The sequence below is a fragment of the Rattus norvegicus genome, chromosome 1, assembly GCF_036323735.1.
Source record: "Rattus norvegicus strain BN/NHsdMcwi chromosome 1, GRCr8, whole genome shotgun sequence".
Classification (NCBI taxonomy): domain Eukaryota; kingdom Metazoa; phylum Chordata; class Mammalia; order Rodentia; family Muridae; genus Rattus; species Rattus norvegicus.
In genome coordinates this window covers 161,452,432-161,469,499 of record NC_086019.1, presented here as the reverse complement: position 1 = coordinate 161,469,499, position 17,068 = coordinate 161,452,432, and the positions used below count along the sequence as shown (strand labels likewise).

General features: G+C 46.1%; 1 protein-coding gene across 1 annotated transcript; it reads left to right on the top strand.

Moving 5' to 3' along the window:
* The first annotated feature begins 1,581 nt into the window (after positions 1-1,581).
* Aqp11 (aquaporin 11) lies at positions 1,582-11,748 on the top strand. The gene is given in 3 exon segments (NM_173105.1): positions 1,582-2,428; positions 9,114-9,230; positions 11,424-11,748. Coding segments are annotated over 3 exon segments (816 nt in total). The 5' UTR covers positions 1,582-1,809; the 3' UTR covers positions 11,504-11,748.
* Positions 11,749-17,068: the final 5,320 nt, after the last annotated feature.

The following is a 17,068-nucleotide window of genomic DNA, read 5'->3' as shown; positions in this document are numbered from 1 at the left end:
CCTTAATCCCTAAGTAAGCTGCATCCCTATTCTAACATTCTTTCGTGTGTGTAACAAAACAACCTTACAGCACTTATTGTTACATGATAGTAACATAAGGACCACCACAACAATATGAATACATGTTTCAAACTGTGTTCCCATCAGAAGACACTTTAAAACATTGTATGCCTTCTCAAAGTCTCCTGTCTTTAGAGCAAAGTAATATCTCCTTTTAGCATGATCCAGCCCAGCTGTTTGTTTTATAAAGAATCTTGTCTGCATCATCTAATATGAGGTTCATGTACTCAACAACACCAGTAATGCAGCACTCTATCTAAATATTCACTTGCTCACACAGCCACACCCGAATCCGAGGTCTGCCTGGCTAACATCTGAGCTTGAGGTTGGTGGGCTGCACCATCACCCTCCGTAACTTCTGGCGTTGGCTTTGGCTGTGGTATGCCACGGTCACAAACACCATGGGAGGAGGAAGGTTGACCTACAAAACGACTTTCAGAATGATTTCAATATTCTTATTTGGGATATCTATAAGGGAAACCACAACAGATGTTAACTATGCTGGAATACTTGATTCTCAGCTGGTGGGAGACTTCAACTCCAGGCTAGCTTCCTTCCCATGGCCCCTCAAGCTCCCTTCTTTCCATCCTGCCTCAGGTTGACCCAGGACTCTGGGAAACCAACCTATTCAAGGGTTTCCTTCCCACATTGGACACCAATGCGAACAAGCACAATGATTTCTTAGTATTTCAGTATCTCATGATGAAGATAACATACACATTATAAACTTTGAGGACTTCTGTGCCTAAGCGACCACCTGCAGGCAAGACGCTTCAGCAGGTAAAGGTGCTTAGCTGAGGACCTGAGTTTGATCCCTGGACCCTGTCTCATGTTGAAGGGGAAAACTCCCGCAGGTGATTCCTCGGCCACACACGAGATGCGGCACAGTGACCCCCATAAATATATTTATATATAAAATATAAAAATAAATAAGACAGTTAGGTAATTAAGCAAATAAATGCATTCGATAAAAAAACCCAAAAAACCAAGAACCAACAAAGTTTGGAAATGGTAGTGATAGCTGGATAATAGTGTGAATATAATTAACGTCAATTCTACACGTAAAATGGATATATATTTTTCCCCACACTTACGAAAAAAGTTCGGGTGTGGGTGAAAGAAAACCAAGGCTCTAACACCCTGTCAAACCGGTCAAACCTCCGGTCTCACGCCCACACCTAGGTGATCACCGCTCCTTCCTTGAGGGTCACCTACTTGCTCCTCAACTTCAGTCTCTCCGTTAGTAAAAACGGGGCGGTTGCAAAGGTGACCTTTGGGGTTCGTGGAGTAGTTTCCGGAGTGTGCAAAGATCAAGGTGGAGTTCCCAAGCCGCGCTCCGGGCGCCACAGGCGCTGTCATCAGCGTGGCGCGGTCTTAGACTCCGGGTCCAGCCGCTGGGAACCCGGAGCTCGGGCGCCGCGCGCCTGCGCAGTGGTCTCGGGCCCTGGCCCCGGGCTGAGGGAGGCGGACGAGGGCGGGTGCGCGTGGGGCTCTGCTGACCGTTGTCCCCTCCGCCAGTGCCCAGGGACAGCTCCCTCGTCGCCTCGCCTCCTCCCCCCCCCCTCCCCGGCTCAGGTCACATCTGCACAGCGCAGCCGGGGAGGGGAGGAGCCCTCCAGCGCGGAACCGGGCTTTCCACTCGGCCCGCCCTGAGGGGCGTGGGAGGGCGGGGCCGCGGACTTCGGACTCCAGCCACCCGACGCTCCTCTTTCCCTGACGCTCTCAGCCATCCCTAGCGGTGAGGGAACCATGTCCGCGCTACTGGGGCTCCCGCCCGAGGTGCAGGACACCTGCATCTCGCTGGGACTAATGCTGTTGGTCGTGCTGTTCATGGGGCTGGCCCGCGTGATCGCCCGGCAACAGCTGCACAGGCCCATGGTCCACGCCTTCGTCCTGGAGTTTCTAGCTACCTTCCAGCTCTGCTACTGCACCCATGAGCTCCAACTGCTGAGCGAGCAGGACTCGGGGCACCCCACCTGGACGCTGACACTGATCTACTTCTTTTCCTTGGTGCATGGCCTGACCCTGGTGGGCACAGCTAGCAACCCGTGCGGCGTGATGATGCAGATGATTCTGGGGGGCATGTCCCCCGAGATGGGTGCGGTGAGGTTGATGGCTCAGCTGGTTAGTGCCCTATGCAGCAGGTACTGCATAAGTGCCCTGTGGAGCCTGAGCCTGACCAAGTACCATTTCGACGAGAGGATTTTAGCTTGCAGGAATCCCATCAACACCGACATATCCAAAGCGATCATCATAGAAGCCATCTGCTCCTTTATTTTCCACAGCGCTCTACTGCACTTCCAGGAGGTCCGAACCAAGCTTCGCATCCACGTGCTGGCTGCACTCATCACCTTTTTGGCCTATGCAGGTTTGTTATTCCTACCAAACACTTGGCAGTCCAGAGCCTCTATGACCCGAGGTTCTAAGTTCTTAGCTGATACATTTGAGCACCCCCTAGACTCTAGTGTGATGCAAATGCTTGCACCCTAACCCGGGCCATTTATTATTCTTACCATCTTGCAGCCAGTGCCTAGCAGTTGGAGCCAACATACAGATCTTCATTCAGTGCTGTTTTGAACACCCAGAGAAAGAAAGCAGACACTCCTGTGCCGAAACTAAGATCGTGGTAGATTACTGCCAAGGGTTTAAATAGCCCACAAAGGGATTGTTTTAATGTTAGAAAGGCAGCTTATCAGTTACGGCTCTCATGCCAAGGTGGTATAGATTGCTTCTGACACTCTTACTGAGAAACGATCCCTTCTGAAAGTTCCTTCGAGCTTAAAGTGCATGATTGGTTAGTAGTTGACCGTGGGGAGTAGCAATTCAATAGCTGCATTCACGTCCTACTTTCTTTCCTACAAATTACTTGTCATATTTCCTTATGTTGAGTTGCACGTGTACGTTTAAGTGTACTCTCACGAAAGGTATATTTCAAGTTTAAAATGTGCTTAAAGGTGCTCTTTGAAAGCTAACAATTCTCAGCCAGGTTTAGTGTCACACGCTTGTAATCCCATCACTCAGGAAGCAGAGAAGGAGGATAATATTAAATTTGAGGTCAGGCAGTACTAAATACTGACACCCCATCTAAGGAAAACAAAACAAAAAAACCAGGGGAAAAAACTCCAGAAGTCTTATTTACCTATTTATCTTCCCGAAGCTCAGCTGTAGTAGAAATTCAAAAATTGTTTAATGATAAAATGTGACTTTTAAAAGAGTGTGTCATTTAAAATAGTGAAATCTTTTACTGGGATAATAGTGGAATTATAAAAATATTTTAGGGGCATGAATATAATAAAAGAAACAGTAACAGTCTTATTACTTCTTGAACCAATTAAAAGAGAAACTGAGTAATGTAGGTGAGTGGTAAAGGACCTGCCTAGCACTCACTACGTTCTGGGTTCAGTCTTAGATACAACAAACAAAACTCCTTGGAACACAGCAGAGGTATACTTCAAGTGCATGCTTGGCTTTCTATGGTAGCATAAAAGACTTTACAAATTTCCCTTCTTTGAATCTAGTATTGGATTTTTAGTAGACACACAGGAAGATACACTGTGTGGGGTAAGAGAAGAGTGCACGTGGGTATTTGAGAGGCCGGTGAGAGTTTCAGCTAAAGCAGAAACTCCACTGTGCATGAACAGTTACGCCACAGTGCAGTTCTGTATTTGCCAATTAAAGCAGCAAAGAGTTGTGCAGGTGACTCAAGCCTGTAATATTAGCACTGGAGAGGGAGAGGCAGGAGGATTAAGATTGTCCTCTGCTATTGACTGGGTTTGGGCCAGCCTGGGCTACATGAGACTTTGTCTCTAAAAACAAACACACAAAAAAATAAAAATCTGAGATTGTTTTATATTAAAAAGAAATTTAAGGACACCTAGATCTTTCTCACCCCCGAATTGCTCCTCCTGCCTCTGTTGATGGTTGTGAGATTATGATTCCATAAATGGTGTATAGGCTATTAACTATCCCTGGGCTGGGGATGTAGTTCAAAGAGAGAACGCCTGCCTTTATGCACACGGCCCTTAGCTCTCGTGAGGGGTAAAAATGCCATTCAAAAGAGAAGCGAATTGACATTGGAGTTATTGATAAGAGCCAGTGGAGAAGGACTCCGGAATGTCAGTTTAAGGGGTCTGAGGCTCGGCTGCTTCCTTGACGTGTGAGTGCTCAGAGGTAAGCCAGTCTCAGATGCAGAGGCTCTCAACAGTCTGTTTTCAGATCCCTGGACCCATTTTAAAAATATACCCATCCTGGTGCAGATACCAGCATCTAACCGCTGTGCAAAGGAGCCGAGGAAGTGGCAGAGTTTAAAGTTCTCCCCAGGCAATCCCACTACGGGACCAGTTTTAAACACTGCTCTAGCGTCCTGCCTTGTCCAGCTCACAGCCACTGGCTCCCGGCGTCCATTTAGATTTAGGTTAAACTTCAGCACTTCGGGCAGTGGGCGCATTCCTCCTCACTCACCACACAGTACTGGAGCTGGTGGCTCCAATGCTGGACAGGGCTGGAGACTCCAGGGATGAAAACCAACACACACTGGTTACAAGGCCTCATGGATTCACGATCTGTTACATATGCATGTTCACTGCTCTCCTGCCAGTATAAAGGAGAGGAGAGTACCCCTAGGTCCATGTTACATTCCAAATCACTTTGCTAAGAAATACATGCGTTATCTAATTCTCGCAGTTACCTGCGGATGAGCACATTATTATTCTTCCCATTTTAAATAAAGCGAGTGGTACTCGGGAACGAAGTGACCTGCCTCAGGCTGCAGATCTGCTAGGCTGGAGTCATGGCTGCCACTGCTGAGTATCAGTTTAACACCTGTAATTATCAGCATTTCCGTAGTGTGTCCCTTAACGCACACACAATTACAGGCTCTTGGCTATAAAAGGGAATAAAGTTCTTGACATACGGCACATGGATGGACATAATGTTAAGCAAAAAAAGCCCGGCTTTAAAAAAGAAAAAAAAAAAAAACGAATATTGTGTGACTCTGCTTCTGAGAAATACCTTGAACAGGCAAATTCAAAAAGGGAGAAAGCACAGAGAAGTCACCAAGAGAACAGTGGGTGAGGACAGACAGGATGAGGATGCATTATTGATTGAGTATAGGATTTGTGTTTGCAGCAGTGAAAAAAAACTATGTGAAAACTTTGGGTCAGGCATGGTGGCTTAGTCCTCGGGAAGCAAAGGCGAGAGGATCAGAAATTCAGGTAAGCCTGGGCTACGTAGTGAGTTTGAGGTCAGCCTAGGCTACATGAGATCCTAACATAAATGGGATGAAAAAGAAGACACTGGGGAAGCTGCTAGGGCTGGACCACTGTTGGGTAAAGATGCTGACGGCCACGCAGCACCGTGAATACACAGAGCAGCAAACTGTGCCTGTAGTGTGCACGAAAACTTAGAGCTTTGAATCATTACATGGTCCTGTTGCCAATAAACCCTCAAACCCTGGATTGAACAGGTTCTAATTGTCAGATCCTATGGAGACATCACTTTGCTCCTCATGTAGTGTGAAACCCCAAGAGGAGGAGTGTGGAACAGGCTTGTGGCCCTTTTTGTCTAGAGTCTGTAGCCTAAGAAAACCCACCTTGGAAACAGCCACCCGTGGATGTATCACTCCTATCACTTTGCAGATGATAAGTCATGACTGCTCCAAAGAGAATGGGCTGCCTTGACCACTAGAATGTCTGATAAGGATTTGGGCATCAGAGCTGCAGGCTCATAGGATTGTGTCTTCATTCTCAGCACCCCATCTTTATGGCTGGAAACTAAGCCCATGGTTGAATACATGCTAAACATGTTTGGCCCAGCACCGAATATTCCTATGTAAGCAGAGGCTACTGATATGATGCCAGTTATATACATATTGGCTTTCCTAACAAAAGAAAAAAAGCTCTGTAGCTAAGCAGAGTTATGAACTTTTTCTTTTTTAAAGATGGAGTCTTTTCTTGCTCCGTCACTACCTAGGCTGTTTTCAAACCCAATCAATCCTTCCAAGCTTCCATTTTCTAAGAAAGTTAAATTTATTTAATTTGTATGTGAGGTGGGTGGGACAGGGGTGAGTGCATGCTATAGCTCATGTGTAGGGGTCTGAGGACAACTTTAGAGAGTCAAATATCCCCTCCCACCATGTGGGTGCTTCGGATTGAACTCACCATATCAAGCGTCTTAAGCTTTGGAGCCATCTTGCTGGCCCCACCTCTGTTTCCTGAACAGCCGGGGGGTCCCAGGCATGCAACACTAGCCTCAGATTGTTAAGCTGTGAGTTATTAATGAAGACTATAAGCAAATCTTGCTTAATGTGGCTCTTGGGAGGATTTGCTTCGACAGTCAAGGTGATTGAGCTCTGCGTTCATTTTCTATGCATAAATTAGATATTTCAAAATGTCTTTTGAAACATGTAAGTTGTCTTTATTGTTGTAATGTTTTTCACGTGCAGAATTTTAAATTATGCCTGTCTATGACACAGTGTCTGTGTCCACCTGCAAAGGACAAGCTATGAGTAGAGATCAGACATGCTCTCCAGAATCCATAAACTAGGATTCAGCATAGTGATAGCCACACCAAGTAAGAAGACTGTCAGACAGGTCTCCCAACCCACTCTCTCCCAGTAAATGGTCTAGAGAAACTGCAGTTTTCTTTTTTTACTTCACCCCGTTACTCCTTTTGGGTTTTTAGTCTCTTCCCAGCCACAACTGTAGGTGAGATTATTTGTCCAAAGAAAAATGAACTAGGAACGTTGCACATGGTCTCATTTAAACAGGAAATGGGCGCTGGAGAGATGGCTCAGTGGTTAGAGCACTGGCTGCTCTTCCAGAGGTCCTGAGTTCAAATCCCAGCAACCACATGGTGGCTCACAACCATCTGTAGTATGATCTGTTCTGGCTCACAGGTGTACATGCAGATAAGGCACTCGCTCATAAATTAAAAAAATAAAGCAGGAAATGGATAAATCACTAATTTACAAATAAAAATGTTTCAGGACTGGTGAGGTGGCTCAGTCAGTCGATGGTCACCAAGCCTTATGACCCGATCCCTGGGACCCACCTGGTGGAAGGAGTCCTAAAAGGTGTCCTATGACCACCACATCCCCCTCACCAAATAAACAACCAACAACTAACTTAAGCAAAGGTCCCAAACGTTTTGCTTAATTTGAGGCCAGGTTGAGTCGGGCTGTGCCCTTAGATATTTAATCAAGTCCTCATTTCCATATCTTTTTTTTAAAGATTTATTTATTTATTCCATGTATATGAGCACACTGTCACTGTCAGACCAGAAGAGGGCATCGGATCCCATTACAGATGGCTGTGAGCCACCATGTGGTTGCTGGGAATTGAACTCAGGACCTCTGGAAGAGCAGTCAGTGCTCTTAACCACTGAGCCATCTCTCCAGCCCTCATTTCCATATCTTTAAAATGGACAGTACCACCCGCCAGGCAGGTGAGGGGCAAAAATAAAAGAAAGAAAGAAAAAAAAAAAAAAAAGGACAGTACCTTCTCAATGGGTACGAATGAGGAACCGTGTTTCAAACCTGCGGTTTCTTCCTGGTGCAAAGCAATCGGGGAAATGTTGCTTTTGTCCTTATTCCTCTGCCCTGCAATTTCCCACAGATCTCCTGTATAACTCCATCATTTTTGCAAGGTTGCTAATCACATCCTATCTCCTGTAGTCAGCAGTGGAGCCTGAAGACAGCCTAACACAGCCAGCAGCACTCTGAGGAGGAATCCCCCTCCTGGCAGAATCCCCACCTCTGGCAGCCCAGAGTCCCTGCCTTCTCAGGGAGAGCTGGACTATGCTGGCTTCGAAGGCATGCAGCACCTCTGGCTTTATTTTTAAACCCTTGAATTTTTAAGCTTTGCTTAAGCCTTAGACCTTCTGGAAAATGACACCATTTGTGAAACGGAGCTTTGAATGCGAGTACCCAAGCGGGACTGTCTCCCGGGAAGCCCACATCTGTCCTACGATTGTGCTCGCCCTGCCCTTTTCCTATAGGACTGTCGAAAAGCAGAAGAAACCCATTGACGTTGCTTCATTCTGTCTTTCAGTTATTTATCCAACATGTAGGAAATAACTTACGAAACTGAACCTAATTACTGTGTTCGTGTAAACATAAAAGCACCACATCTGCTCTCTGCACACAGGAAACTCTAACAACAAAGGGTTACAGTAAAACAGCAAAGTGTCCAGTGTGGGGTTTTAACACAGAAGCCACACCCAAGGTGGCTTGTTGTCTTAGTTATAGTTGTTGATGTGCAACAATCCATATCCAAACTCTAAAAGTGGAGATAACTACTATTTCCCATGATTCTTTGTGCTTTCTACCCAGCTGCTTAATGATGTGTGTGTGTGTGTGTGTGTGTGTGTGTGTGTGTGTGTGTGTGTGCGCGCGCGCGCGCGCATGTGTGTTTGTGTTGTGGGGTACATGTGTGAGGAACCTAGAGGATGTTGAACGTATTCCTTCATTTTTGGGTGAGATGGGCAAACCTTTTGAGATCACGTGTATAGCTAGCTGGTTTGTTTCAGCTGGGACTGCCAGCCAACTTTCTTGAAAGCTAAGGGTAGCCAAGTCTCATCAGGTTTAACTAGACTGAGTGCATGTTCTCAGACGGCACCGTCTACCGCTGCCCTGCCGTGGGCAGTAACTGTGCTATCAGGCTGGGGTGTAGAGAAAACAGCCATCGAGCGTCCAGGGCCCACCTGCTCCCCAACCCCAACTTGGGCAGTTATGAGCTCACGCAGCCATACCCATCTGGGGATCTGAACTCAGGTTCATACTCCAGAAGCAGCAGCACGCTGGCCCTCCAGGCTATCTCCCCAGCCCTCATATCTTGTCTAACTGCTCTTTTGAGTTCTGCCATTCGGCTGCTTCTTAGGGACTCTGCTGATGAGTAACAGGAACCCAATGGTAATGCGTTTTTGTCCATTTCACTTTCCATTTTTAATTCAAAGACATATGTGTACTCATGTTAGGGTCCTGGGCACTGTGCTCCTGTTAGCTGGGTTCGTTTTAGTCTTGCTGCCTTTTTAACCATCTCTGTCTTTGCTCACAGGAGGGAGCCTCACAGGAGCGCTGTTTAACCCAGCACTGGCACTTTCGCTGCACTTCCCGTGCTTTGACGAATCGTTCTATAAGTTTTTCGTAGTATATTGGGTTGCTCCTTCTCTAGGTAAGCATATTTTATTTACTATGTCTGAAAGGTTAGGACATTTAAAAAACTAATGTATGAGTGGAGTGTTGTGCATGCATGAGTGTATTCTGTATGTGGGCCTAGTGCCCTTGGACACCCTAGAACTGTAGTTGCAGATGAGTGTGAGCTGCTGTGTGGGTGCTGGGAATAGGAACCAATTTCTCTGAAGAGCAACCAGTGCTCTTAACTGACCAGTCATCTCTCCAGCCCCCAAATTAGATTATAAAATATTTTAAAATATGACACACAAAAATTTCACTATGTCGATTTCTAAAGCTAGAGAAGATACAAAAAAAAAGAAGAAGAAGAAGAAGAAGAAGAAGAAGAAGAAGAAGAAGAAGAAGAAGAAGAAGAAGAAGGAAGGAAGGAAGGAAGGAAGAAAGAAAAAGAAAAAAGACTTGGCTAACATGCTTACGAAACACTTTAATTTTGTGCAGTGTCCTTTGAAGCTGTGTGTGCACATGTGCAGGCTAGAGGGTGACTTTTTTTCATCTGTCACTTTCGATTTTGAAGACAGGGTCTTTCTTTGAACCTGGTGCTCTCCTGTTTTAGTCAGACTGGCTGACCTTCGAGCTCCAGTATCTATCCATCTGTGCCCTATTTCCAAGTGCTGGGGGTTACAAGGCATATGCCGCCATGGGTGCCTTACATGGGTGCCTTAGGGATCCACATCCAGGTCTTCATGCACTCATCCAACGAGCCAGATCCCCAGCTCCTGACGCTGTTTGAGTCAGGGCTGCCTGATCGGTGAGGGCACTGAAGGGTAATTATCTCCACTCACAAATAATCTTTTAGCTGGGCCTGGTGTGCAGCCTGAAATTCGAGTTACTCAGGAGGCTGAGGCAGGAGGATTACAAGTATAAGGCCTGCTTAGGCTACAAAGCAATTTTAAGTCCAGTCTGGTCAATTACTGAGTCCAGAGTGTGAGTCCAAACTTATATAAAGTTAAAAGGGGGTGGGGTGGGGATACAGTTCAGTGGTAGAAAATTTGCCTAGCATTTACCAATGCTTGGGTTCTATTTCTAGTACCAAAATAATTTCTACATAGTGAGTTTAGACCAGCCTGTGGTGCACCAGGCTTTCCCTTATGAACGTGTGAGTCCCAAACCAGATGCTATTGAATCATTTAGGTTGCTTTCCTTAGTTGTGGAAGAGCATCCTGTGCGATAACCCTTAGTCAATATAGCCTCTAAATGGCTCCCAAGTCCCATTCACGTCAATGCAATCGCGAGTCATGATGGGGATGTGGCCCACTAGGTGCTCGATTAGTATGCATGTTGCTGGAGGTCACATCCCCAGTATCAGGACAACAAAAATTCTCTTTTAAAGAGAGATCGGATAGCTATAACAATGGCATGCACTCTCATATAATTATCAGCATTTATGTTACCAGCGTTTCCTGCTTTCTAGTCATCAGCTAAATAAAAATGGGCAAATATCTATATAATAAAAATAATTTATTGTATAGGGGTTGGGGATTTAGCTCAGTGGTAGAGCGCTTGCCTAGCAAGCTCAAGGTTCTGGGTTCAGTCCTGAGCCCCGGAAAAAAAAATAACTTATAAAAACGGAGAAAGGAGTGAAGATTTAAGCTTGGAGACGTTACTCAGTGGTGACAGCTTATCTAGTATACACAGAGCCTGAACTTGAGTCACAGCATTGACTCATTAACAAACACATAAACGAAGGACTATTAACGTACACATTGTTTTTTACTATTCCATATTTAAAAACTTAAGCACTGGTTTGGGGCACTTCATGCGATACGTCTGTAGAATCCACTACGGTGGGACTCATGAGGAAAGGCAGAACCTGACACACTCTGGGTGAGCGTTCCAAGAGAGCTGTCGAGGGCTCCTCCGTTGGAGCCCGTCCTGCTCTCCAGAGTTTCCCTTTCCTTAGTCTCTGTCTGCTCTACTCTAAAACAACTACCAAAATCCAAACTGCTGTGAGCTCCTGCCTCCCGGGCCACCTTTGAGGTATGGAGAAGCCCTGTCACTGTACAGAAGAACAAATGACGAAAGCCCAGGGGCTCTCACCAGGTGCGTCAGTGCCGTGCGAATCCAAGGTGCCTGCCCCGGTTCTTCCTGTGTTTAAGCGCCTGAGCGCAGCAGGTTCGCAGCGGTGTCCCTTCCCCGCAGGCTTTGGGCTTAGCGTCCTGCATTTGTCTTTCAGGCGTACTGCTGATGATCCTCATGTTCAGCTTCTTCCTTCCGTGGCTGCACAACAACCAACTGAGTAACAAGAAGGAATGACCACTCCCAAAGACTCAAACGAAGTCAGTGGACGATCAGGCTGGATGTGACGGTTTGGGCACCTTTCAAACTCTGGACTCATCCTGCTTCTCCTTCCTTTGTGGAAGGTGTCTTACTGTTTTCACTACCTGGACTTCACTGTGAAAATGAGGCAGCCTGTATTTCTCAGTTAAGACTTGTTCTTTTGAGTGATGTATTAAATGCTGCTGGAAAAGGCTCATTCATTAAACCTCTGTAAATCCCAAGTCAGTATTAACTGTGATGAAAAGAACAAGAGAAAATAAAGTCAGGCGGGGGAGGGGCAGTGGTCGGGCAGGACTAAGAAGTTGTGTATCAAGCTTGCCTCTGAAGGAGGTGGGCTTCAGAGCTCGAGCGCAGCTCACTCACAGACTCCATAGGTGCTTTTCAGTCACAGCTTCTTGGTGACACTGTCAGTGGTGGCATCTTTTAACTGGAAACTTCCTTGGGGAAATACTTTTATACCCACTAATCCTCAACAGGTTTCCCACTGGTTTGGCACAGGGTCTCCCTTGCAGCCCGGCTGGCCTGAAGCTTCCTGTGTGGCCTCAGTCGGGCGGTGATCCTTTACCTCTTCCTCCCAAGTGCTGGGATTACAGGCAGGGATGTGTTGCCACCACCAGGGTTTTCGCTTTGTTTTTATTTTGGGGTAAAGATTCTTACAATGTAGCCCAGGTTGGCCGCGAACTCACCATCTTCCAAGTGCTGGGATTTTAAGTATGTACTACCCCAACTGCCTCAGGCTTCCTAGATTTTAAATATATCCTAATACCTAAACCATTAAGCCGACAATTTCAGTCAAACTGTCTTAATGCACACACAGCCAAGATCTGGTCTTTTTGTGTTCCCAACTGCACGCCACAGTCACCTGGAGAAGCAGGTAGGTGCTCTTTCTGCATTGCTTTACTTCTATAACGATACACCGAAATGCAGGAACAGCTAATGGCGTAATGAGGAAATAATTCTAACCTCCATTTTACAAGATGGGATGCTGGGCCCAGGTGTGCTGTGACTCTCCCCGACACCAGGGGCAAGCGCAGGGTTTTCTGCTTCTGCGTCAGCAGCAAAAGTTCTTCTCCAACATCTGTGACTGGGGAAGAGGTTCTGAAGAAAATAGTCAACTCTCTAAATTAAATTTAAAGACTATTTTCTCTTCTTGTTCTTTGTGAGTGCATGTATATATACAGATACCCAAGGAGGGCACCGGGTCCCTGGCAGCTGGAGTTACAGTTGACTGTAAGCTGCCATATGGGTGCTGGGAACCAAACTTAGGTCTGCGGGAAGAGCTGCAAGTCCTCCTAACCACTGAGCTACCCTACCTCTCCAGTCCTTACTTGAAGCTTAAAAAGCCCTTTCTCTACTGCAAGCCTCACTGAAATCCAATGTTTATTTTAATTTTATTTCATTATTTTGTGTGTAAAATGTGTGGGCGAGTGTATGCTATTGCATACACATGGAGTTCCGAGGACACCTCCACAGAGCCAGGTCTGGCTTTATTTGGGTTCTGGTGATGGGACTTGTTTGCCAGGCTTGCGTCACAGTGCCTTTATTCCGTTGGGCCATCTTGCTGTCTTTAAGTCTAATTACAAACATCCAGGCCACAATACTGGTTTTTAAAAAGGGATGGGGTGGGGGAATGCCAGGTGAGTAAAAAGAACACTCAGCAGCTAAGCTGCCAGTGACACACCCTGTGTGGGGAGGGGCTTACGGACCTGGAGGTCAGTCAGGTGACCGGAAGCTCTGGCGTATACTATAACAGTACATAACAGTGTGAGGCCTCAGAATTGTGACCCGATGACTAAATGTATGCGCTTTCAAAGCCCTCCCCAGGGATGTGCTTCCTCCAGAAGTGTGAACTCCTAAACCTGCCTCCAAGTAAATTCTGACTGAAAGGGCTGGCAACATAGATAACTGCTGATAGCTGTTTTTAATAGACGTCAAGCCTGCCTGTTATTTAAGATAAAAGCCACTTTTTTTTTTTTTTACACAAAAAGTCATAGTTCTAGCTTCTCCAAATCTGAGGCCTCAATTCTACCCTGGCAATACTACCAAATAACGATTGTTCCTCTGAACAAGCCCTTGCCTTCCAAAACGAAGCCGAATTTTCTCTAGTTTCACTGCTTCTCACAGAACACAACTACACACTCCTCACTAACATGCACACTTTCACGGCTTGACAGAGGGGAGGGGTCGCTTCTATGAAAATGCTGACTCTCTGGACTCCCACAGTGACCCTGGATCCTGCTGTTTGCCCTGCGCTCCTCTCAAGGTGGCAGTTTTCTCTCTTCTCATCTGTCCTCACTGATGCTTGTTGCTTGAGTTCTAAGTTTTTGGGTTTTTTTTTAAAGATTTTATTTTGGGAAAGGGTTAGGAGGTGCAGCCATGTGGAGAAGTATGTCACTGGGGCAGGCTTTGAGTACATAACTTAGCCCTGTTTCTGTTTTGCTCTGGTGTGCATTTGTGGTTAAAGATGTAACTAGGGGGGTTGGGGATTTAGCTCAGCGGTAGAGCACTTGCCTAGCAAGCGCAAGGCCCTGGGTTTGGTCCCCAGCTCCGAAAAAAAAAAAAAAAAAAAAGATGTAACTAGGTCGGTTTTTGTCCTGGACACCATGTCTGCTACTTGTCATAATGGACTCTCATCCTTCTGGAACCGTTAAGCCAAAATAAACAACTCTTTCCTCCAGTAAAGAGAGAAACGTAATGTGTATGTGAATATACGTCGTGTGTAGGCGCCTATGGGCCAGAAGAGGCCCGGTGAGTCCCTTGGAGCTAGAGCTCCAGGCAGTTCAGCACTTGGTCCTCTGAAAGAGCAGTCCCTGCCTCTTTGTGGAGCAAACCTCAAGTTGTGTCTTGGTAACTGAAACCCACAAAGGATCCCTCCAGTGTCTTGGCCTTTGAGTTCCTTGGCTGTCTCTTCTGATAGCTGTGTCTTTTGTTCTGCCCAAGTTCCCCTTTAACTACAAGTTTTCCATTACTAATCTAACCTCCATTTCTAACTTGCAGCTCCCTTATTAGTCACAGTCACTAGACTAGATGAGTCCCCAATGATCCTCTCTTCTACCTATGGGGCTTAAGTCACTTGTGCAATCAGTCACAAACAGGCCTGCTACCCTCTCAACGCCATTCCCCCTCTACATACTAACATGCACAGTAACTCCAAACACAACTGTGTTTATTTGCAACAGAACAATGTCCATGTATTTGTTGACGCCTATCCATTCGTACACATACACATTTTAGCTTCACGGCCACAGTAGATAATATACGTTTCTTTCTCATAAACCAGCATCTATGAATCCCTCCTGTGTGAACCAGACAGGGCCAATATGCTTCCATTACAAAGGTAAAAAGGGCTAGATTTCTGCTCTCTGCAACTTACACACACACACACACACACACACACACGGCCAGCTAACATGGTCTGGAATGTGATGAACTCCGACAGGGCAACAGTCAAGAAACTTGTCTAACAACAGCAAAGCATCCATACCATGTATCTACTCCTGGCCCCTAACTTTCTTCACGGATCTGTTTTATTTTCACGTTCTTGTCCAATCTTCTCCCCGCTGACTTTTCTGAGTGTCGCTGAGGACGAACCCAGGCTCTGTGTGCTGGGTAAGTGCCCCAGCACTAAGCTCCATCCTCTTCTCTCCAGCGGCTTGTGAGTGACTCTCCACTAGAATCTTAGTTTTATGAGAACTGTGTACTGCCTTCACATCGAGCAGTGTAACTATGTATAAGACACAGTGTACTTGGCAACTGTTTATTTGGGAAGACTTGCTTTTCCTCATAGTGCTGTCATCCATTCATTGTTCCTGCTGCTAGGACTGACGGGACCACCTCCCTCCCCCATCTGTCTGGTCTACTGGAAAGCAGACCCTCCAGTGCCCTAGACCTGTTTAGAAAGGGCAAGCAACAACCTAAGCTGAAGGCCTGCAGGCCCTGCAAGCCCAGACTCCAGACGTTTAACTGCTTCGTGGAGTTTTTATTTCAAGTCTCTCAGATGTATTCTAATCGCAGGGGTGGGTTAGTTATAGCTTCTCTTCAGGAGGATGGCACTTGGGCTAGGAGGCAGTACCCGCCTACAACACGAAGGGCCCTGTGTTTGGTCCCTACAACTACATAAGACTGGAAATAAATAGCTAAATGAAGTCAGCGCTAACCTTGCCGGTTTGCCAGTAACGAACAGCACTGAGCCATTCTCTAGGTACTGTTGTCACAAGCAGTTCATGCATTCTACTGAGTAATAACCTCTAAACAATCCTATTACCCTGTATAGACTTTTGTTTAGCCCAGGCTAGCTTCAGACTCCTGATTCTCCTGCCTCTCTACCTTCTAAGTGCTGGTATTACACCATGTACATAGTGTGACACCGGATTATGTACATAGGTTTTGCCTATATGTGTTTGTGCACCAAGTATATGCAGTACCCCCAGAGGCAAGAGGGTTATCAGATCCCCTGGAAGGGCAGCCAGTGCTATTAAATGCTAAGGCATCTTTTCTAACCTCAGTATGTTTCTGTATTTTAATGATACAATTAAAAACAAAACTACTAAGCCTACTTTTTTGGGATATTTCAACGAGCCAAACTTGGGAGGGAAGAAAGTCCATAAGACCAGGCAAGCAGCACAATTCCAGTAATGCTAAATTTAAGCTCAAAAATGAAAAAATAAAGCTAAAATACAATCAGTAAATGTTGGCTTGTTGATAATTTAATTAATTAATTAATTAATTAGAAACAGGGTCTAAGTATCCCTGGCTGGCCTCAAACTCAATAGTTTGCCTCTGCCTCTGCCTCCTACGGCAGGCTGAGTTTGATTTTTAAGTAGTCTGACTTTACCTTCTCCCCTCACAGCCATGGATGTAATTGTCTAGCATTGCAGAATGATAGTTTGATGCCTGGATCACCTACGGCAGCAGACCAACCTTAGCAAATCCCACAGAAGTCCACAGGATCCTGAAACTTGTTCCTTCAGAAAGATACTGAATGAACTTTACACATCTTTCCACCCATGAGGTGCTAGCCCCACTTAATGAGTATATATACCCCTAGGACAAAATTGTGGGTGGCGTTTACTGACAGCAGAGAAATGTGTAGAAGGGGGCATGGACTCAGTACCAGCTGTGGTGGGCACTCACCCAGGCTGCATCGTTTTGGAAAACAGGCTTAAAAACCAAAGTTCAATACCCATGTAACCCAAGTGGTACCTCCTCTATAAAGTGGCATTGGCACCTCCGGGAACAGTTCCTGACACACACCACATATGGAAGAACCCAGGGCAGTGGCTGCTACGGAAGAGGCCTCAGAAAATTTTAGTTTTCTCTCACGGGGCTTACTAACAAATTCAGAACTTCTAAAAACCCTGTTTAAAAGATACAAAAGGGGGAACTTTACTTTTCTTGGCTTACTCTGCAGGATGAGAAACTTGAACACCGGCTTGAGGCTGTCAGCAGGACCCAGCTGCTAATCAGACTGTCTTTCAAAGGCCACACAAAGTCCCGAGGCTTGGGAGGCCTGGGCAGGTGGACCTCTGTGAGTTCCAGACC